The 24,803-nt window shown below is 42.4% G+C and overlaps 1 protein-coding gene across 1 annotated transcript in view; it reads left to right on the forward strand.

Moving 5' to 3' along the window:
- The window catches only part of PPP1R1B (protein phosphatase 1 regulatory inhibitor subunit 1B), a 118,334-nt gene that overhangs the window by 52,982 nt on the left and 40,549 nt on the right, over positions 1 to 24,803 (forward strand). Inside the window, exons 2-3 of the mRNA XM_089687968.1 lie at positions 6,333 to 6,393; positions 8,031 to 8,053. Of these exons, the coding sequence (XP_089544094.1) occupies positions 6,333 to 6,393; positions 8,031 to 8,053 (84 nt within the window). The remainder of the gene's footprint in view (positions 1 to 6,332; positions 6,394 to 8,030; positions 8,054 to 24,803) is intronic.

The raw sequence follows: 24,803 nt of genomic DNA on the forward strand, positions 1-24,803 counted from the left end.
TCCATGTACACATAGGCTTTTAGCAGAGTTTAGGAGCTTCCGCGTTTAGGTGAGGCCAAACATCCCCTCTCCTGAACGCAGAAGAATCAGTTTGAGGATAGAAACAATTTGACCGCCGGCAGCGGGAAAAGGCATAATGCGGCAAAACCACGGCAAAATCGCAGTTACCGCATTTTGCCTTGGTTTTGCCACAATTTGCGTTTTCCCGCGGCCGGCGGTCAGGGTAGGCTCGTGTACATGGAGCCTAATGCTAACAAAAGCCCTTTAACACAGGCTCTTATTGTTATGATCCTACTTTGTACAAGTTTTATGATTTGCGCTTTCTTATAATTTTATAGAATTTAATGTGGTTATGACATCATGAGAAGACGTGCACAACAGCACACCCTCCCATTTCTTAATTGGGTTACTGGGTTACTTGGGTACAGGCAGTGAGGCAGTATCTTCCCAATGTTAACTGTTCCTCACTCTATTAAAAATTAAAACAGCATGCTATCCATTTGGAGTATAGATCTTGGATTCAACATGATGTTTGGTTTGCTAAACACGAAGGGAGGAATTCAGTATAGCTGCTGTGTCAGTGTTCTGGCATTAATCCCTCTTGTTACAGTATTGCGCCAAATTCATGAAGTATTTGCGACACCTCTGGTTTTGACAGTGACTCATGCACCAAATTCAGGTAGTTCTTAAATGCACCACTTTTACATCGTGTCACATTAAATGCACCAAATGTAAAAGTGAAGGTAATTAAGACCAACTCTCTTTTGGCATACACTAAGAAAAACTGGCTCAAATTGTGCAAAAGTTTCTCGAGTGCATTTTCAAAGTAGTGCGGCATGAGACAAATTCAAGTACAAGTTCTAGACAGGTATATGAATTTGGCACATTTGGCACCACTTTTACAACACATGAGAGACACTTTTGATAAATCTGTCCGCATCAATTTTTATGACTTCCAGGCAGGCCCGGACTGGCCATAAGGCATTTGCCTGGTAGGTCGGGGCTGCCTGGATAGGAGGGGCAACATATAGAGGAACCGATCCATCTATTTTCCTACTGCCACCGTGGCTGCAGGAGAGAAATGGACAGATTGGTTCCCCTATATGTGGCTCCGTCGCCCCTACTATCCATCTTCTTTCTGCTTCCCCACAGTCCCCTGTCTTCTCTCCTGGTCCCCCTGTGCTCTCTCTGGGCCCCTGTGTGCCCTCTCCCAGCCCTCCCCTTCCTCCTTCGCAGTGCTGTCGGGTTCCCCCTTTCCATCTCTTGCTGGCTGCTGCGGGGGAAGTGTCAGGAAGGAAAGCGGGGAAGGGGGCAGTAAATATATAATTTACAAGCCCCTTCCTTGTCTGAATAGACAGTCAGTGATCGGTACTGATCACCGACTCTGTCCATTTATAACTGAGGCATAGTAAACTGTGTTTACTATACTTCAGTTCATAAATTAATGTCTTTTAAAAGCGCTATTTCTGTCCATTCATTCTGTACAAAAAATTCTAAAAAAAAAATAAAAAATAAAACTGTAAAAAAATAAATAAATAAATAAATAAAATAAAAACATCTGTCCTTATTATTCTATTTCATTCCCTCAGCATTTATTCCTGCCCCCTCACCACCCATGTTCCAGTTTATGTTCTTCCCACACTTGTTCTGTTGCCCCATTTCATTGCCTCACCACATATGTCCTATTACCTCTTACCACATTTTTTTCACCATATCTGTCATATCCTTTGTTCTCTCCTCACATCTGTCCTTATTAGCCTATTTCATTCCCTCAGCATTTATTCCTGTCCCCTCACCACCCATGTTCCAGTTTATGTTCTTCCCACACTTGTTCTGTTTGCTTTGGTGGGTCACAAGTACTGTAGTCTGACACTGCTTAGACATACATTACCTGGACATTGTAACTAGATTGCAAATTAGATTCATTGTGGATAAGTAAAATATACACTATATTGCCAAAAGGTATTGGGCCAGCCCACCAAATCATTGGATTCAGGTGTTCCAATCACCTCCATGGCCACAGGTGTATAAAATCAAGCACCTAGGCATGCAGACTGCTTCTACAAACATTTGTGAAAGAATGGGTCGCTCTCAGGAGCTCAGTGAATTCAAGCGTGGTACGGTGATAGGTTGCACCTGTGCAATAAGTCCATCTGTGAAATTTCCTTCCTACTAAATATTCCACGGTCAACTGTTAGTGGTATTATAATAAAGTGGAAGCAACTGGGAACAACAGCAACTCAGCCATGAAATGGTAGGCCACGTAAAATGACAGAGCGGGGTCAGTACATGCTGAAGCGCACAGTTTGCAGAAGTTGCCAACTGTCTGCCGATTCAATAGCTAAAGACCTCCAAACTTTATGTGGCCTTCAGATTAGCACAACAACAATGCATAAAGAGCTTCATGGGATGGGTTTCCATGGGCGAGCAGCTGCATCCAAGCTTTAGATCACCAAGTGTAATGCAAAGTGTCCGTTGCTGGGGTGTAAAGCTGCCACCACTGGACTCTAGAGCAGTGGAGATGTGTTCTCTGGAGTGACGAATCAGACTTCTCTGACAATCCAATGGATGTGTCTGGGTTTGGCAGTTGCCAGGAGAAGGGTACTTGCCTGACTACATTGTACCAAGTGTGAAGTGGGCAGCCTTCCCAGAAGAGTTGAAGCTGTTATAGCTGCAAAGGGTGGGCCAACTCAATATTGAACCTTACAGACTAAGACTGAGATGCCATTAAAGTTCATGTGCGTGTAAAGGCAGGTGTCCCAATACATTTAGCAATATAGTGTCTGTACTGTATATTTTGCAATGGAAGAGTTCTAGATTCTACACTGCAGGCAATTAATAATTTACACCAGCCATTCTCAGCCAGGGTTCTCTAGAACCCTAAGGTTCCTACAGAGGTTGCTAGGGGTTCTTTGGATTGTGGCTGACAGACCTTTCTTCTGATGGTACCTACATAGTTCCTGAGTCAACATCACTTGGCTGAGCCAGCTGCATGAACCCAGTGATCTTCTTAGCTGTACATGTGACAACTAGACCACCACTCACTAGCCACCATTAAAAGTGGCATTTTTCCCACTGACTGCCAATGAATTGGTTTTAGCAAGGTTCCTGGAGACCTGAAAATTATTTTAAGGGTTCCTCTGGGTTAAAAAGATTGAGAACGGCTGATTTAAACAATATTATGTTTATTTAATAAGACACAAAGCATAGACAGAGTACAAAACATAAAAAGTAGCAGTCAATACGCTTTTACTCATCTGACTTATGTAAACTGAAATCTGATTGCCTGCCATAGATTACTGCACATTGCTAATTACACTTTGCACATTTTTGTCCCAATTTATGACAATCACGGTGACTGCATTTGGCTATTATGGTTTTTTGAGTTGGGGGACGAGCTTTGGCAATTCCCAGAACATGGCATTTGGTCAGGACCACATCCATAATTAGGCAATGCAAGTCTATGGTTTAAGATGGCAAAGGCAAAATGTTATCAATCACATCCTAAAGCCCAAATCCAATATATAGTAAAAATGTCCAACCCCCTTCCTTCTCATTTACACATAACATTATTTTTTAATTACATTTACCTTCTAGTTACTTGAAAATCCTCTTCCAAGTGGCATGCTCACAACCTCATATAGTTACGTATTTAGTCAAGTTGAAAAAAGACACTAGTCCATCTAGTTCAACCAATAAAATTAATTTTTTTAAAAATCACACACTCAAGAAAAAACCCTCTATATACACAATCCCAATACACAAACCCCAATAAAGCATGATCTAGTTTGCTCCAGTGGGGGGAAAAATTCTTCCCGATCCCCCGGGAGGCAATCGGATATTCCATGGATCAACTACCCCTGCCATTAATACCTCTAAAAATTAGTATCTAATTATAGTTGATCATCGGATCGACTTGGATACAATCAGCCTGCCCATAGATTGATCGAATCTCGGCTGGTCTCTGCTAAATCAACCAAGGTTCCATCCATCTATCCATAAGCAGGCTTTAATTTATGATCTACCAGAACTCCCAGATCCTTCTCCACCATTGATTCCTCCAGTTGTACCCCCCTAGTATGTATGATGCATGTTTTTAGCCCCCAAGTGCATAACTTTACATTTATCTACATTAATCCTCATTTCCCATATAGTTGCCCAATTAAACATCACAAAGCAGTGACATGTGTGAACTGCCAGAATGGGTGATGGCTACACCTTCCGTAGTTCAGATTTTGTGTGTGTCAATCAACTTGAAGGTAGGATGGAAGCTACTTGACTGAGCAGAGTTTTGGTGGAGGACAATGTTGTAAAGAGGGCGAGTTAGGCATCGAATGCTGCATTTTTTTAACAGGGTTTAGAAATTTTAAATGTAATTTAAATTTAATTAAATTGTTTTAATTTAAAAGCTGAGGTTTTAAAGCAGCCAATCTATTATTGTAGTAAGTAGGGTGCCAAATTATCAAGGATTATTATTCATTCTTTTCAACTTTAAAGTTTCGGTTTAATGACTGATTTCGAGTGTCAGGTCTGACACAATTACGGCTCTTGGATTAAGGCTTTTAAGACCAGTTTGAGTTCGTTCCTGCAAGAAAGCTTGCATTAACTCTTTTTGCATTGTGATTTTAAAGGACTCCATTTGAATAAACTTGAATGCTAAACTGCAGATCAACTCACCAAAAATACAGCATGGGAACTTTTCTTTTTAATGCACCTCAACAAAATGCATTGGCATGAACATACTCAAGATGTATAATGCAACTGGCGGAAACAAGCTCTTAAAGCGGAGTTTTGCCCCCCTCCGAAAAAAAGTCAGTAGCTACAAATACTGTAGCTGCTGACTTTTAATATTAGAGCACTTACCTGTCCAGGCATCCAGCAATGTCCTCACCCCAAGCCCATTCTTCAATCAGCTGACAAGTGCTGGTGCCGCCATCTTGACTAAGGGAAACCGGCCATGAAGCCACGTGGCTACACAGCCGGTTCCCTACTGCACATGCGCAAAGTGCGCTGCGCTTTGTGAATGGGCCACAGTTCTCGAGGCCCTGTTGAGTTTTCCAGAGGGCTTGTGTGGGGTGAACTTTGGAAGTGGGAGTGGGTACCCATCAAAACCAGATACTTGGTACTTACTTGCTCCCCCCCAAAAGGTGCCACATTTTGTTTTGAACTCCGCTTTAAATTCAGTTAACATAATTTTAGAATTTGATGTTATATAGACGTGCATGCCAGAAATTTTAATTTCATTTCGGATGCATTTGTTCATTGATGAATTTCCTTTCATCATATTTGTTATGTTGTCCCAAATAGTTTTCAGATTTCCTTTTGTATCTTCTGCATTCGTTTCGAATATTTGTTGGTCTGGGTGGATTTAAAACTTTTTTCAGCTTTTCCGGAAGATTGCTATATATTCGATATGTTATCAAATTGGATGGTGTTGAAACGGAAGGATTCAATATTTTTGGACACTAATAGCATAAGCTGATTGAACAATATTGACTGGCTTCATGTGCATCCGAATTAAATGAAATTCAGATCCATTTGTTATCCAAATCTGAATTATCAAACAAATGTAAAAATTTTATTAATTTCTCCATGGACCCGAACTACTATCACATGTTGTGATGTCATTCAAATGAAACAAATGCATTTGTTAATTTCATTGTAACCTTTTCAGATTAGTTGACATTTGTTACTATGTCCATTCGGGGATTCGGATGTAAAACGAAATTTGAAAATTTAATTTTTGTTCGAAAGACAAATCGAACCAAAATGCTTTTGTCTAGTCATATTTCATCTTTCAAAAAGGTTTGCATGATCCAGCCAATGGAGGGTAGTAAAGTCAAATGGCTGAATTTGAAACCTGTGTTGGCTGTCATAGATGTGTAATTCTTGTTTAGACATTTTTCAAAAAAATCTATACAAAATGTTCTTTTTTGTCCTAAACGTAACAACTGAAGAACTTGTATAAAGCAACCTACATTCTCCTTAAATGTCAACCAAATTGATTGCACTTTCTTTGACAAAGTGTTATGAATCTGTCCGACTGTATTTTTCATTTGCCCAATCTCACCGATCTGGGTGTGGACAAAAAACATGTTTGCATTAGACGTAGCTCTTACTTAAAACAAAATATTTTCCATTGTGTGCATACAAAAATCTACACCTTTTAATCCCTTTAATGCTTAATACTCCACTCCTTTCTAATGCAACTGAAGCATTCACATTATGTAAAACTAGCAAATATTTACAGAATTTAAAAAACCAATGTTGACATTCAAAACGAACTGCTATCTCTGTGGACCTGTAAGACGTTATGCTTTTTCTATTTGCAGATCCGGAGGCGCCGGCCCACCCCAGCCACACTTTTTCGAGTATCTGAACCTCAATCACCAGGTGAGCAGGCACCTGATCGAGTGCCATGGGTAAAGGAGAGAATGTAAAAAAAAAGTGTCTATACGCAGATATTCATTCTTCTGATGCCTTTGGAACAAAGCTGTGTATTGTGCAAAACAGATAACTTCAAGAGATCGAAAGGCTGGCAAAAGGTCATTTGGTTGCATTGTACATTTTTGTTTCAGTTTTTCATTGTTCCCCATTGTACATGCAAGATAAGACAGATACCAAAGAGTCTATGGTATCATACCAAACCTGATAAAAAAAAGGAGTGTGTCAAGTAAACCACTGTTTGCATTGTTTGCAAAATAATGTTTAACATGCTTATGAGTGGTAGAATAAGTTCATAAAGATTGAAATATAAAAAACGTGCGAGAGAATGAGAGTAGAATACATGAAAACGTACACTCACCAGCCACTTTATCAGGTCCACCTGTTCAATTGCTTGGTAATACAAATTGCTAATCAGCCAATCACATGGCAGCAACTCAATGCATTTAGGCATCTAGACATGGTGAAGACGACTTGCTGCAGTTCAAACTGTGCATCAGAATGGTGAAGAAAGGAGATTTAAGCGACATAGAACGTGGCATGGTTGTTGGTGCCAGACGGGCTGTTCTGAGTATTTCAAAAACTGCTGATTTACTGGGATTTTCACATACAACCATCTCTAGGGTTTACAGAGAATGGTCTGAAAAAAGGAAAATATTTAGTGAATGGCAGTTGTGTGGACAAAAGTGCATTGTTGATGTCAGAGGAGAATGATAAAAAAGTAACAATAACTCAAATAACCACTTATTACAATCAAGGTATGCAGAATACCATCTCTGAACACGCAACACGTCGAACCTTGAAGCAGTAGCACCGGGTGCCACTTGTGTCAGCTAAGAACAGGAAACAGGGGCTACAATTCGCACAGGCTCACCAAAATTGGACAACAGAAGATTGTAAAAATGTTGCCTGATCTGATGACTTAGGATTTCAGCTGCAACATTCAGATGGTAGGGTCAGAATTTGGTGTAAACAACACGAAAGCATGGATCCATCCTGCCTTGTGTCAACGGTTCAGGCTGGAAGTGGTGGTATAATGATGTTAGGGATATTTTCTTGGCACACTTTGGGCCCCTTAGTACCCATTGAGCATTGTGTAAACGTCACGGCCTACCTGAGTATTGTTGCTGACCCTGTCCATCCCTTTATGATTACAGTGTACCCATCTTCTGATGGCTACTTTAAGCAGGATAATGCACCATGTCACAAGGCTCAAATCATCTCAAACTGGTTTCTTGAAGATGACAATAATGTCACTGTACTCTAATGGCCTCCACAGTCACCAGATGTCAATCCAATAGAGCACCTTTGGGATGTGGGGGATCAGGAGATTCGCATCATGGATGTGCAGCCAACAAATCTGCAGCAACTGCGTGATGCTATCATGTCAATATGGACTAAAAGCTCTGAGAATGATTCCAACACCTTGTTGAGTCTATGCCACAAAGAATTAAGGTGGTTCTGAAGGGAGTCCGTTATGGGAGAGAATAATATTTTATGTTAGGGAAAAAAATAACAAAGGACACAATACAAATGTGATATGGAAGTTTTTGATCTTTCACTGTTTTTCTTTTCTTTTCTTATAGATGATGACCCCACATTATACCAGGTTAGTAATACATTTTCCTTTATATTTTCTTAATGTGAACACATACAAAATGATCTCATTCCATACATTCATTCACTAAAGAAGCTTTATCTTGTACATCATTCATGCTACTTTAGTACAGTATGTATTATATGCTCATCAGAATGGGACACTTAAAGTGTATACCAAGCCAATTTTGTCTTCTAGTTTTGTATAGATTGGGGAAGGATTAGAACTCCTGTTAGATTTCTGATATACAAAGCTTCATTAAAAAGATTTACCCTCACTTCCTATCCTGGTGACTGTTTCACTAGACAGGAAATGAGGGGAAATCTGCAACAGGGACACAGACTGAAATAAATATCTGGCTGAGGTTCTAGCACTACTCTACTTAACCACTTGCCTACTGGGCACTTCTACTCCCTTCCTGCCGAGGCCAATTTTCAGCTTTCAGCACTGTCACACTTTGAATGACAATTGCGTGGTCATGCAGCACTGTACCAATATGAAAGTTTTATAAATTTTTTCACACAAATAGAGCTTTCTTTCGGTGGTGTTTAATTGCCGCTGGGTGTTTTATTTTTTGCACTATGAACAAAAAAATAGCAAAAAATTTGAAAAAAAACGTTTTTCTTTGTTTCTATTATAAAATTTTGCAAACAAGTAATTTTTCTCCATCACTGATTTGCGTTGATGAGGCTGCACAAATAGGAAGCACTGATGGGCACTGATGAGGTGGTACAGATAGGCAGAACTGATGGGCACTGATAGGAGGCACTGATAGGCGGCATTGATAGGCGTCACTGATGATGCTGCACTGACAGGCGCCACTGATGGGCAGCACTGATGGGCGGCACTGATGGGTGGTACTGCTGAGCAGCACTGATGGGCGGCACTGATGGGCACAGGCGGGTGGCACTGCATGGCACAGGTGGATGGCACTGATGGGCACAGGTGGGTGGCACTGCTGGGCAAAGGTGGATGGCACTGTGGGGCACAGGCGGGTGGCATTGCAGGGCACAGGTGGGTGGCACTGATGGGTACAGGTGGGCAGCACTGATGGGCACAGATGGGCGGCACTGCTGGGCACTGATCTTCATGGCATGTAAGTGTTAATAGATACACCTGCATGGAACCGCCAGGAACCTGACAATGCTGACACCAACACAAGAAGTGGCACTACACATGTGTTGATTAAAATTTAAACTGTTATTTTCAACTGACACTTATGCAGTACCACTGCTGAGTCAGTGATTGCACCCTGCAAGGTTTATGCTATGCTGTCGTGCTCCTGGTGATAACAGGGGTGCTCACAATAGAAAGATGATGTACTTTCTGAGAGGGGAGAAAACAGTGAGCCAAAGAGAGGTACGATTCATTTTAAATGTACTGCAGCTGCACTTATCTTGCACCATGCAATCTGTGTGTTATTTCATTTTGACCTGACCTTTGTATTCTTTGCATTACTTAGCCCTGACTCTTGCACTCTGAGTTACTTGCTTCTGACCTCCAGTATCCATGAGTTATTTACTTCTGACCTCTAATCTTTCTGCATTACATTCTCCTGCCCTTTGCACTCTCTACATTACTAACTCCTGAACTGTGCTTTCCATGCGTTACATACTGTATGTGTGACTGCTGTAATCTGTGCGTTATTTCCTCCTAACCTCTGTACTTTGTGCATTACTTACTCCTGAAATCTGCACTCTGTGTGCTACTTACTCCTGACCCTTGAACTTTGTGTTACTTGAGCCTGACCCCTGAACTCTGTGAGTTACTTGCTCCTGACCTCCACTCTCTCTGCATTACTTGCTCCAGTTCCTTGCTATGCAAGTGTTAATTACTCCTGACTTCAGCTGTACATGGTCTACTTATGTATGACCACTGCAGTCTGTTCGTTATTTATTCCTGACCTCTGCATTCTGTGCATTATTTACTCCTGACCTCTGCAATCTGCATGTTACTTATGCTTGACTCATGCAGTCAGTGCATTACTTACCCCTGACCCCTGGAATCTGTTATTTACTGTGTATTGCTATCTGTGCATTACTTACTCCTGAACTCTGCACTCTATGCATTTTTTTCATCCTGAACTCTGCACTCTGTGAGTTACATACTTCTGACTCCTGCATTCTGTGCATTACTCATTCCTGACCTCTGCAGTTTGTGCATTACCGACTCCTGCAATTTGTGCATTACATACTCCTGCTGACCCCTGCAATCTGTGCATTACTTACTATAGACCTTTGAACTCTATGCACTACTTACGTCTGACTTCTGCATTACTTACTGGTAACCTCTGTACTCTGTATGTTAGCTATTCCTGACCCCTGCACTATGTACATTATGCACTCTTGACCCATAACAGCATAGTCTCAGGTTTTATTTAAAAGAGAAGTATGGCCAAGAATTTTTTGACCATACTTCTCTTGTGAGCCACAGGAGTACACTTACTTTTGAGTCAGCTTATAGCGGGCTCTTGCCCAATTTTAGCTGATGTCACAGAGCTGCTCTAGGCACCTTACTGCCTGATTGATAGATGGCTATGCATTTCAGCATGCCACTGAGAGTCAAAGCAAGCTGCATCGGCCCCTTTCCAGCTCGGTGCTCCAGTGAGTGCTGGAGGAACAGAACAAGAGCAATGACTGACAGCTGCAGCATCAGACCGATGCTGCAGCATGGAATTGAGTATGCATGTTTTGCTTATGTTTTTTTATAACCCAAACTTTTCCTTTAACAATACCCTTTAAATCTCCTGCCACAGTTAAGTTTGGACACATTCAAAATTTGCATCATTCCTCTGTTCATGGTGCGCATTCATTTTGTTTTTATTCCTTAAAGTGATTCTAAAGCATAATTTTTTTATTTTTGGAAAATAACAAACATGTCTATACTTACCTACTGTGTGCAATGGTTTTGCACAGAGCAGCCTGGATCCTCCTCTTATCGGATCCCCCACAGCAAGCGGCTTGCTGTGGGGGCACCTGCTGCTCCATTTGTCCGTTCACATATGGAGCCGCAGCTTGGCCCCGCTCCCTCTCTCTCCTCATTGACTGACTGGATGTGATTGGCTGTGATTAAAAGTTGGCATGGTCAATAGGGTGTCCATGGATTTCATTTTGAAAATCCGACAACCTTATCCTGAAGGTACTCACAGAAAGGCCTTTCAAACTGCTTGCTGCATCTTTTTTTGTGGTATCTCACACTGAAGATGGCTTTCCTAGTTGCTGTTACTGCTGCCAGAAAATGTTCAGAGCTTCAAGCACTCAGAAAAAAGAACCCTTTTGTGTGTGTCACCAAGACAAAGTGGTGTTAAGACCCTCTCTGGACTTTTCTCCTCAAAGTTATGTGTAACATCCATCTGGACATGGACTTTGCCATTATTATGTCTGAATCCTGAGTTGGAGGATGATCACTCATGGAATGCTCCTTTTGATGTACCTGTAAAGAAGTGCACCTTTCAGGAAATAAGAAAGACTGTTCATCCTTCCAACAGGGACAAGAAAATGTCAGCATGTCTTCTATGCTGCATTAAGGTGGTATACAAAATTCATGGTTGGACCCTCCTTGGTGATCCTAAAGTACATTTGACCAGAGGTGTGGCGACCTCCTGGGCATTGGTTGTGTTCATTCCTATAGATCCCTTCGATGTTTGCTTATTGCTACAGAGGTTCCTGACATGGGACATAGTTGTTTTGGATTTTGGACTATATCATCGGAATATCGGCTTCAGGGATGGATAAATCTTAATTTTTCAAAGGGTCTGTCCTATGGGTCTTGGAGGCTCAACTCTAATGTATGACATTCTGAGATGCCAGGAGGTAAATTTTCAGTTTTTGTATTTGATAGCAAAATTTTATTTGAAAGTGAACACTTTCTGTTCCTTTAGTTAATCAATCTGGCTGCATGGAATTATGAAAAATGCATTGGTACATGTTCCCCAGGCCAGTGCCCACCCCCATGCTATTTTTTTTATACCCATTTGTATATTAGCCCAAAAAAATAGGAATTTTTAATTTGACAGATTCTACTCCAATTGATTTCAGCCAAACCAAACCCAGGGCTGTTTGGCTCATCACTAGCCATGACTGGGATGAACTGATGTTCAAAGCAACTGTAGTTTCAAATCAGAAACCTGTTTGTTTTACATTTGTAAAATTACTGTTTTCTTTCTTGCAAAATAATGGGAAAGCATTGTGGGAGCAGTATTAAAGTGTATCCAAACCCAAGAACAAAAATGTTATATATTGCAACTTTCCAGCCCTTAGGTATAGTGGATGAATCTGTTTTCTGTTTTTATCAGGCCAAGTACATTTTCCTGCCAGATTTCCAGTATTCTTGATAATTTCCTGTGCACAGAACTGAAAACTCAAAAACATGAAATGTCAAAAAATTTTATGATCTTTCCCAGCTATCCTCTGTAAACTACAAGGGGGCGTTCAAGTCAAACTGGGACTTTTATTTTACAAGTATAAAAAAGGGATGCTGGCGTGGCAGTACTACACACAGTAGTAAAGGTCAAGTGTGTCCTATTACTGATAGGTAGTGCATATGTCATGGGCCAGTCCAAAGATCATTAATCAAGATGGCAGAAAACAGTGTTAGTGCATGCATGGAACAGAGTGTGGTGATGAAGTTTCTTGTGAACAAAGGCGTAAAACCCGCGGATATCTACAGAAGACTTCAAGAACAGTACGGTGATGAGACGCTCAGCCGCAGTAAGAATGGTGTAAACGTTTCAAAGATGGCCGTACATCTGCCAGTGATGATCCCAGCCACGGTGGTTCCCAGCCCACAGCAATCATTCCTGCGAACATTCATTTTGGAATCAAAATGAGCATCAAAGCAATGGAAGCATGTGGACTCACCACCACCAAACATTTTTGCACAATTGTGTCTGCAGGTAAAGTGATAGCAAGTGGACAAATGTGGCGTTATTAATGTGGATTTTCTACCCCATGGTGCCACTATCAACAGTTATTACTGTCATGCTCTGAGTGATGTGCATACGAATCTGGTTTGATCACCGAGGGTGTCCTATTTCTCCAACACAATGCACGAGCTCATACTACTCACTGCACATTCAACCAACTCGGCTGGGAAGTATTGCCACATCCCACTTACAGCCTGGACCTTGCTCCGAGTGATTTCTACCTACAGTATTTGGACCTCTAAAAAGAGATCCTCAGAGGTCACCATTTTAGTACTGATGATGAAATGAAGCAGGCTGTCCTAGGATGGTTCAGACATACTGACAATTCTTTCTATACCGAAGCTTTCCAGGCATTAGTTAAATCCTGGGATAAGTGTATAAATGTAGCAAGGAAGTATGTTGAAAATTACATGCAGTTTCCACTCCTTGAAATTTGTTCTTTTATTATATGAACTCAAAAGTCCCGGTTTGATTTGAACGCCTCTCAAACAAAACACCTCCTTCCCCATTTAGGTCAAAAGAGTTGCCCTGGGTGACAATGATGTTGCTCAATTGATAACAATACAGTGAGTAAACAAAGAAATTAAGGTAGGTGCAAAGGTTAGTGTACCTCTCACTAGAATTTCAGTTGTAATTCACATTGAAATAGTTCATACTGACCATCAGCAGGGCAAGCTGATTCAGGAGCTGAATCAGGCTCTATGGCCCACAGGGAATAAGGACAAATGAAAAGTGCTTCTAAGTGGAGTAAGACCAGTATTTTACTATAAAACCCAATGTAGGAACACTCACATTTCCAAAGTTAAAAAGAAGCTCATTAATGTCTCAGGGACACCAAGCTGGAAATATGCACCAGGAGGGGAGAGGAAGCCGGCCAGTATCTCCCTGGGTGTCTGTGACATGCAGTGTGGAGCACGGCGTCAGTGAGATGATGTCCCTAGGGACAAGAATTCGTTTCAGAGCTCTTGCCGTGACTCCTTGGCCTGTTAGGGAATGGCATTACACCTTTCTGTCATCCTGGAATCCATCTTAATGTAGGAAGCCACCAGAGCCTGGGGTTCACCCAAAGACACCAGCTGCTAGTCCCTACCTATACCAATGGACTTACCATTGATGAACTCTACCTTTTGCAGGTATGTCAGGGCAAGCAAAATACATAAAAGCAGGGGCTACTACCTCTCAGTGTTATAATATGGCTCTATCACTGGTGCTCTGGCAGAGGCAGCTCACTCCTCATCCACATGGTCCACATAAGCAAAGAAAAGCTGGCACTCCAGTGTATGCTTTGCAATCTTGTGTTTATTGGTGGGGCAGCATACAAACCTTAGTTAAGGTTTAGGGACCTAGGTAAAAGGACTGTTCTCTTGGGCTCTGTAATGTTTCTGGCACTTTTCTAAGTAAAATATTGAAACTTTGCTTTCTGCCTGGTCTGAAGTTCAATGCAAGGAACTGGCATAATTTACACTTAGTTTGCAGCTTTGGGTCACCAGGCACATTGAGGTATGAATACCAGCACTTAAAGAGACATTCTGGTGCAGTACAGCAAGTAGTTGCCAAGGGTTATGGAAGCTAACAGTCATTCAAGCAGCCTGTTGTTGGCGTGAATCTGTTGCAGGTGGGATGGTCTCCAGTAGAGATGGATATGTTGCCATTTCTTCCACCAATGGTCTGTCTCCCATAGCACAGGGAGCAGATTGGTACTGCAGAGGTCCCCATCCTGTACAGAGGTATGGAATTCAAGAGCTAAGACAAATGCATGTATGGAGCCCACGCAAGGTGCATGGTGGGGCCCCCGTTTTGCTACCGAGAGAGGTAGTTGAAAATGCTGGACCAATGATGTGGACATGGTTCAGGTTGTCCCTCCTAATTGCAAGTCAATAGTGAAGTTGTGCATTTTCAGCAGGACCAGAGAGTTAACTGGAGGAAAGTTTTTGTGCAAGTGTACACGGTGCATGTTCATCTTGTTACAGGTGCCTAGCGTAGCCCAGAAGAACCCACGATGGGTTCTTCAATCCTCTTGTCTGACCCAGGCTTGGCATCCAGCGAGTTAATGGGAAACATGGAGGAACGTTCCACCTGCCCCACCTCCCTGCTACAGGCAGGTTCTTGTTTGGACAGTCTGTACCCAGTTTAACAAAACATTTGTTAACAAAGAGAGAAGAGAGATGTTGTCATTCTGCTGAGTGTGCCCAATATGAATTAACGTGTAACCAGGGAAACAGTAAAGGAAAAAAAGACTGCAAAGATAAGCAGTCGGCTGTCAAAGTGACAGCTGAGATCTGGTGATTATATTTAGAGAACCTCTTTCCCAGTGCAATCTGCAGGACTAAGCTGTCAGTTTGACAGCTTGGTCCTTCACAGGGCAGAAGATGCCTGGGTGATGTGGAGGCAAGAGAGGCTTCTACTCCAGCTGTACCCATTTCCTCATTTTGGCACCCACCGTACCCATCCATTCCCAGTTGCCTAGCGCCGGTCTCTAGCAGTTTTGTTGGCACAGAGAGGCACTGTACCTGCTCATATTTCTTCTATAGACAACGGACAGCCAACTTTCAACTTGCTTTTATTTCATATAGAAAATAGGCTACACGTGATGATTGTTGATTCTAGTTTTCAACAATGTTCAGGTGTAGGATAAGTATTTTTGTTGTACTTAAAACAGTTAATTAAATCCTATTAGACTAGTATTTGAGATTACCAGAGGCGTTTACCTTTTCTCCACTCGGTTTCTGTAAGCTTTATTAGATGCTTTGCAAATCTGATATAACTTTACACTTTTGGCAAAGTCAAAAGGTAAAATTTTCCACTCTAATGGCAGCTACTCCCTCTGCTAAATATGTGGAGATCGAAAATAAATATTTTATTAACCCCCCTGAGGAAAACAAAGTGATGATGAAAGTTATATGGCTTGGATAATAGGTTCCCTAGCATTTCGAGAAAACTGTGGAGGTACCTGACTCCACAAGCTGCAGATAACAAAACCTTATTATTCACGTACAAATAATGTAAATCCTGCTTCTTTTCTAAGTCCTCATGCACACGGGACATTATGATAACGCTGGTAACGTTAGCTTTGTAAAGACACGTTAAAAACGTGAGTTTTTCGCCTTCTTTTAGCATTTTTGCATTGGCATTTAGTGGCATTTTGCCGTGTTTAGCAGCGTTTTTTTGCATTTGCATTTTTTAGCATTTTTTTTACCCCCCAAAATATTTTTTTTGGTAAGAAAAAATGTTCAAAAACGCCGATTTGCAGTGTATTACTGCATTTTTCAGCACTTTTCAGCATTAGCGTGTTTTTACAGCTAAAAAAACTCCTCTAGAAACCCACTAGTTCTGGGGGGGTTTTCCAGCCAAAAAACGTTGATTACAGTCTATGTGTGCACACATGGACACATAGGATAACATGCTGGGAAGTTTACTAGCTGTAGAAAAAAAAACATCAAAAGCCAAAAACAGCCGCTGTAAAAATGTTGAATGTGCATGAGGACTAAACATAAAAACAACTTAGCAAGCAGCTGTCTTAGAGCATTTTAGATACATTGCATTCTGAGATCACAGTTTCACTCTAAAGATAAGTGTGCAGTTTGTGGCCTGCACAAAGAAGATTTCTTGGTCCTATGCTCTTTAATCTTTATAACTGGATTATTTGCAGCTACTTTTAGCTGATTGGACACTTACAGAAAACATCCTCCCATATAACCCCTCCAATCCCAGCTAGCCTCAGTTATTTGCTAGTGCGATTGGGTGATGGACCTCTTCCCTCTACTGAGAGTAGCTTAATGTACCTTCTTCTTATGGATGTTTCCTTTGGTTGCTCTCTCTGATGATTAATATTCCACCAACATAATTCTTCTATCAAGTTTTCTGTTGCACCATACCCACTGCAGATTCTGGATTGGTTTATTATTATTATTATACAGTATTTATAAAGCGCCAATAGTTCGCTCAGCGCTGTACATTACAGAGGGGGACAGAACATGTGACAGAACAATACCAATACAATGCAAAACATGAGGGGATTGAGGGCCCTGCTCTTTCAAGCTTACAATCTAGGAGGGAGGGGATGGTGGCACAGGAGGAGATAGCTGTGGGGGATGGAGTGGTAGGAGGAGTGGAGGAAGTTGGTCAAGTTAGCGGGGGGGGGGGGTAGGCTTCCCTGAAGAGGTGGGTTTTCAGGGTGCGCCTAAAGGAGAGGAGAGGAGAGTAGGTGATAATCTGATGGGTTGGGGCAGGGAGTTCCAGAGGATGGGCGACACCCTGGAGAAGTCCTGGAGGCGGGCATGGGAGGAGGAGACCAGGGAACTAGAGAGAAGGAGGTCTTGTGAGGAGCGGAGTGTGCGTGTTGGGTGGTACTTGGATATTAGGTCGGTGATGTAGTTCGGGGCAGTATGGTGGACAGCTTTGTACGTCAGTGTTAGGATTTTGAATTTGATCCATTGCGCAATCGGAAGCCAGTGGAGGGATTGGCAGAGGGGGGTGGCGGAAACGGAGCGGTTGGAAAGGTGAATGAGTCTGGCAGCCGTATTCAGGATCGACTGAAGCGGGGATAGCCAGCGGCGAGGCAGGCCAGTGAGGAGGGAGTTGCAGTAGTCGAGTCGTGATATGATGAGGGAGTGGATGAGCTGTTTAGTGGTTTCTGGGGTTAGGAACGTGCGTATTTTGGCGATGTTGCGGAGGTGGAGTCTGCACGAGTTTATTCCTCTATAGAGCTGTAGGGAACCATACTTGGACCCCGCAGATGGAAGAAACCGCTAATGTTGCTGCCATTGGTGCTGTACTGGGGGGGGGTGAAGTTAAGTACAGTACAAGCCAGAAGCATAATTCTAGGGGTTTGCATTGGTAGAAGGTAAGGCTTGAAGCCTGCCGGCGATACCTGCAGTTCTTTATACAAGGCTTGCGTTAACCCCATCTTCAAGCCCTGCTTATAATCTGGGTTCCTGTTCACATGTTTGTTAAAGCGGTTGTAAAGTGTACCATATGTTTGTGTGTGTGTATATATATATATATATATATGTAACACCCTCCAGGTTAGCGAGCTAGCTTTTTGTTAGAAGCTAAATAGCAGCCTGGGATGAGTCAGCCTGTGAGTAAGGCAAAGGTTACGTCAGTACAGGCTAGTAAGGTTCTGAAGGTCAGAGCTTCTGGAGCTCTCCCACCTCTCCAGAAACCTGAGAGCTTTCTGGAAAAGGGATGGAAGAGGGGAGAAAGCTCTGATCTGCATGCTATAGGGACCTTGGCCAATCCCCTGGCAGAGGATTTGATAGCCTGATAAGCAAAAAAAAATATTTTGGACTTTTTGCTATTAAACAAGTCCAGTAAAAAAATTTAAAAAATCAGATTTTGTCATAAATTTCGGCCAAAATGTATTCTGCGACATGTCTTTGCTGAAAAAAAAAAATCCCAATACGTGTAAATTAATTGGTTTACATGAAAGTTATAGCGTTTACAAATGGCGGTATAGATAATGAGTTTTTTTTTTTTCTACTAGTAATGGCGGCGATCAGCGACTTTTAGCAGGACTGCGGCAGACATTCTGACACTGGGGGGGGCTAACTTGGTGTCACTGACATCTCCAGTGACACCAATACAGTGATCAGTGCTACAAAAAAAGCACTGACACTGTACTAATGGCACTGGGCAGAAAGGACACTGATTGTGATGGCTGTACTGTGCAGTGTGCTCGAGATGACAGGGAGGAAGACTGTTTGTAAACAAAACAACCTTCCTCCCCGTTGGAGATGCTCGGTAATCACCGGGCACTGGTGGGACATTTTGGCGCCCGCTAATGGTGGCGTGGGTAGGGCGCATGCACGACTCACGCACGCCCCCTACCCGGAAATGCAAAATCACACGTATATGTATATATATGATCTTGTGCAGAGGAGCCACCCTGTAGCAACATATCTGCTATAGGGCGGTCCTTAAGCAGTTAACTAGCAATACTGGAAAGCTCCCGATGCATATTTGTGACCAGGAATTTTCCGATCATGTGACCACTGTGACTGCCGATCACAGTGGTCACATGATTGGAATGCATGCTTCTGCCTCCTGGCATTTTGAACCTCTTAAAAGGCCAGGAGGCTGCATCGAGAAGGGGTTAAACGCATCCTGAACACATGCGCGGTACAATCAATGTTTTTCAGTCGCCTGAGTTCACACCAGTTCTTTAAAAAAAAAAGTACAACAGTGCTTTTTTTTTACACCAGAACACATGTAAACGCACTGTATAGTAAATAAAAGAAAAGAAATGATTGTGGGGTGAATAGTCCACCTTTCTGACCATGTTTCATGTTACACCCATCCAGGGCTTTTTTCTCCAAAAAATAAGTGCAGGAACTCCCCCCTTCTGAGTCACTTCTTGTCTCCGCCGCCCTACCCACCTCCTTGTAGAGAATACAGGGACTAGTATAATTTTGTGGTGCTGAATAATTTGTATGAAATTTGTTACTGATAACAAGAAAAGCAGAAAAAATTATCCAGTGCAGCCAGCAACAATAGACACCCCCCCCCCCCCAGCAACAACAGATTCCTCTAGCAACAATGGACCCCCAAGACAAAATACCATCACAGCAACAAAATACCCTCCAGCAGCTACAACAGATCTTTCAAAAAAGCCAGAATCAATAGTCTCTCCAACAGCTAGCAGGAATAGACCCATCCCTCTACAGTAGATCCATTCCAGCAACAAGTGACCCCCGTCAACAATAGATCCCCCACCAGCAACAAAAGACCTACCTAGCAACAATAGACCATCACACAAAAATATATCCCCTACAGTGACAATAGACCCCCCAACAGATCTTCCAAAAGCCAGAATCAATAGTCTCTCCAACAGCTAGCAGCAATAGACCCATCCCACTACAATAGATCCCTTCCAGCAACAAGTGACCCCCGTCAACATTAGATCCCCCACCAGCAACAAAAGACCTACCTAGCAACAATAGACCACCACACAAAAATATATCCCCTACAGTGACAATAGACCCCCCAACAGCTACAACAGATCTTCCAAACGCCAGAATCAATAGTCTCTCCAACAGCTAGCAGCAATAGACCCATTCCTCTACAGTAGATCCCTTCCAGCAACACGTGACCCCCATCAACAATAGATCCCCCACCAGCAAAAAAGACCTACCTAGCAACAATAGACCACCACACAAAAATATATCCCCTACAGTGACAATAGATCCCCCAATAGCCAGCAACAATAGATCCTACAGCACCCCTTGGCATTACATCCATTCTTAACGTTCCCCCATGCTCTCGCTGAAAAAAAGCCCTACACCCATCCAATGCTACATTCCTTTGAATCAGCTGTGAAAATAATATAGTCTACAGAATCATTTTAAGAGTTTTCTGTAGTAGAGTCAGGCAGCGAACGGGTTGACGTTATTAGCTGCCTTTGGCTGATCAAGCAACTAAACAGGTATAGCTAACCCCCCCCCTTTTGACTGAATGCCCTTCCTCCCCACCACATAGGGTGAAAATACGTAATGGAATTTGTGATGAAGGGGGGGGGGTGAAATTCAGAGGATTGAACAAAAGGGTTTATTTAAAGCGAGAACGTTCTGCTCCAAAATCACAGTGAGTCTGACCTCAAAAGCACAGCAAGGCCACCTGAGGAGTTGTGTGGGGGAGGGGAGCGAGTGAGGAGGATGTCAAGCTTCAATAGTCCACTTTGTTCTTTATCACTCATGAGATGCTCATTATTCTGAATATCTTTACATAGATTGCAACAGAATAGCATGTTAAGTTTCGGTGTAGGCTGTACACTGTAACACCTTCATGGATACACAGTTTATTATTCTGTATATTACAGGAACTGTAGGCAACTCAGAATCTTTCATCAGCTGATGATTAGTGATGGGCTGAACACCCCCCTGTTCGGTTCGTGGTTGAATATTCGAACCTAAGGAATCTTCAACCGTGAACTTCGAACTCAATGCAAGTCTATGGCACTCGAACTTGGAAATTCAAAAGTGCCCATTTTAAAGGCTTATGTGCAAGTTACTGGCCATATAAGTGGTTTGGGGACTTGGATACTGCTTTGATGGACATGAATCAGTGAAAAAAAAAGGTCAAAAAGTTTTTAAAGGGCCCGTTTTTTTTCATTGCTTTATTCTCTCTTGAGAAGAGGAGATTAAGGAGGGGGGGGGGTATGATCAACATGTATAAATACATCAGTGGTTCATATAGTGAACTCGGTGTAGAGTTATTCACCCTAAGGTCATCACAGAGGACATGGGGCACTCTTTACATCTGGAGGAAAAGAAATTTAATCTCCAAACACGGAAAGGTTTCTTCACAGTTAGAGCTGTGAAAATGTGGAATAGACTCCCTCAAGAGTTGGTTCTGGCCAGCTCAGTGGATTGCTTTAAAAAAAGGCCTGGATTATTTCTTAGATAGACAGAATATAACTGGATACTAACATTTATAGGTAAAGTTGATCCAGGGAATATCCAATTGCCTCTCGGGGTATCAGGAAGGAATTTTTTTCCCAACAGCAGCAAGTTGGATCATGCTTTGCTGGGTTTTTTTTTGCTTTCCTCTGGATCAACTGTGGGTATAGGATTATAACTGTTTTTTTCTCTATGGTAGAACTGATTGGACTTGTCTTTTTTCAGCCAGACTAACTATGCAAAGTAAAAAAAAAAAATAATAATGAAATATTCCTTTAAATATCAGTCCTGGGGGATCCCCTTAAACTGCCTGCAAACTTTCACATCTGTACAATGAATAGAACCTGCTGCAGGACTGACCTTTTTATTTTTAATGCCATTTAAAAAAAAAAAAAAAAACAGCGTGGGGTCTCCCCCCCTCCCCCTTCCCCAATCCATACCAGACCCTTTAGGTCTGATAGGAAGGTTAGAAGGGACCCCACAGTAGAATTTTTTTTAAAGGGAGTAGGGTTCCCCCTAAAAGCCATACCAGGCCCTTTAGGTTTGGTAGAACATTTAAGGGGAACCCCACATCCCAAAAATGGGGGGAAAAAAGCATGGGTCCCCCCTTAAAAGTCCTACCAGACCCTTGATCTGAGCACAGGCCTGGCAGGCCTGGAAAAGGGGAGGGACGAGTGAGCACCCCTCCCTGAACTGTACCTGACCACATGCCCTCAACATGGGGGTGTGCTTTTGGGTAGGGGGGCTCCCCCCCAGAGCACCTTGTCCCCACTTTGATGGGGACAAGGGCCTCTTCCCCACAACCCTGGTCTGTGCTGGGGTTTACGGGGGGTGACTTATCAGACTTATTTTCAAAAAAAGCCAAAAAAATGGTTCCGTCGATGTAATCCATCTCCCAGCACAGTCTCAAGAGCATGAAGGAGATTCCTGGAGACAGGCAGTTACTCTAGGAGAGCTGGAAAGGGCTGTAGAAGGTCCATAACGCGTCAGCAGGACCGATATCTGCTCCTTTGTGCAAGGAGGAACAGGATGAGCACTGCCAGAGCCCTACAAAATGACCTCCAGCAGGCCACTGGTGTGAATGTCTCTGACCAAACAACCAGACACAGACTTCATGAGGGTGGCCTGAGGGCCCGACGTCCTCTAGTGGGCCCTGTGCTCACTGCCCGGCATCATAGAGCTCAATTGGTATTTGCCATTGAACACCAGAATTGGCATGTCCGCCACTGGCGCCCTGTGCTTTTCACAGATGAGAGTGGGTTCACCCTGAGCACATGTGACAGACGTGAAAGGGTCTGGAGAAGCCATGGAGAATGTTATGTTACCTGTAACATCGTTCAGCATGACTGTTTTGGTGGTGGGTCAGTGATGGTTTGGGGAGGCATATCCATGGAGGGACGCACAGACCTCTACAGGCTAGAAAATGGCATCATGACTGCCATTAGGTATCGGGATAAAATCCTTGGACCCATTGTCAGACCCTACGCTGGTGCACTGGGTCCTGGTTTCCTCCTGGTGCACGACAATACCCGGCCTCATGTAGCGAGAGTGCTGCAGGCAGTTCCTAGGGGATGAAGGAATTGGTACTATTGAATGGCCCCCACGCTCACCTAAACCCCATAGAACACCTCTCGGATATCATGTTCTGGTCTGTTTGACACCACCAGATTGCACCTCAGACTGTCCAGGAGCTCAGTGATGCCCTGGTCCAGATCTGGGAGGAAATACCCCAGGACACCATCCATCGTCTCATTAGGAGCATGCCCCAATTTTGTCAGACATGCATACAATCACATGGGGGCTATACAAACTACTGAGGACCATTTTGAGTTGCTGCAATGAAATTTCAACAAAATGGACTAGCCTGCTGCATAATTTTTTTCGCTTTGATTTTTGGGGTGTCTTTGAATTCAGTCCTCTCTAGGTTGATATTTTCATTTCCATCAAACAATGGGGCATCCTTGCATTCCTAACACATTACCCAGTCCATATCAGTATAGATATATCCAGCATGGTATTTTTCCCCATTGAGATCTGATGTATTTTCAAAGTATTCCTATAATTGTTTTGAGCAGTGTATGTATTTTTACTGAAAATATAGATTTGATAATCAATATCACAAATATTGGGGTGAATTTACTAAAGGCAAATAGACTGTGTACAGTTCTTAGTAAATTAGATGAATTTTCAGTTTGCAAATAATACCCATTCACGAGGAAAAAAAAACAGCATTTTTGTTTGCAACTGATTGGATTATGGAACACAGCAGAGCCCTGGAGTAACTGCACTTGCAGAGTGCACAGTCTATTTGTCTTTACTAAATCCACCCCCCTGTGTTACATACAAAACTACTCCCATTTTGTTTTACAAGATCTCAGCTTTCAGAAAATATACCATGCTTTTGGGATTTTATGTGCATGTACATGTAAAAAATGTGCATTTTGGTATATATGTACAAAATGAAAAGAAAAATGTCTCTGGGAGTGGAAGGGTTAAATAGTTATATTTTTTTTACAAGTTTATCCAGGACTATTAGTATGTAGAGATTGTAGGCATGTGCCTGGGTTATTGGGTTACAACAGACCCTTAGAACAAGGAGCTCGAAGTGGGTTGCTGAGAAGTTTCAGAAGTCACTCTCTAAAGCTGGCCATGGATCATACAACTCAGAATTAAAACCATGCAGTACCCAATTAAGCCTTCTGATTTCATTATTATAATCAGATAATATTATTGATGCTTAAAGGAAATAGGCTTGTTTTCAAGGCTGCCATCAATCGTGAGTGCCTACGGCACCATAATTATGAATTCATTCCTATACATTCGGTGTTTGTTTCTCAGCATAATGTTTAACTGTCCCTGAGCTCTAGGGTTTGAAATGGTTTATTTGTCCTTGGAAATGTTCAGCAGTGGACATGAGGCCTTAGGGTATGACATTACAACCATACAACAGACAATATCATAAAACCTGTACCAAAATCAAGTATCAAAACAGTTAAGCCATGGCAACACTTAAGGTATGAAAGGAGTCAATGTGGAGGATTACTTCAATATCTCAACATCAAATAATTGCATCTAATCTAGTATGTCAAAGTAGTTTTCTGAAGGCACATACTGTGGGTGCATACTTAATTCACATAAAGAACAGTTAAAAGAAACATAGCTAAAAAGGGAAAGGGGTAGAAAATGAATGAGGAAATAGGGCTGAGAGGGAAGGGAACTAAGATACACCGGGTGGAGGGCAAAACCCAGATTAGCACTGAACGTCCCACCGGAGGCAGCAGGAAGCCCAGCTGACATATTAACAAAGTCAAAGGATCAGGCTTCCAGGAGTTGTTAAAAGTCATCTATGCATGAACATTCTATCCAATAGAACTATTTGACCGTGAATTTAGATTGAGAATTTTTCAGAAAGCTAGTGAGACTTTCCATTAAAGGCTGGCTA

The sequence above is a fragment of the Staurois parvus genome, unplaced genomic scaffold (assembly GCF_062004578.1).
Source record: "Staurois parvus isolate SC_StPar_1 unplaced genomic scaffold, SC_StPar_1.0 ptg000442l, whole genome shotgun sequence".
NCBI classification, from domain to species: domain Eukaryota; kingdom Metazoa; phylum Chordata; class Amphibia; order Anura; family Ranidae; genus Staurois; species Staurois parvus.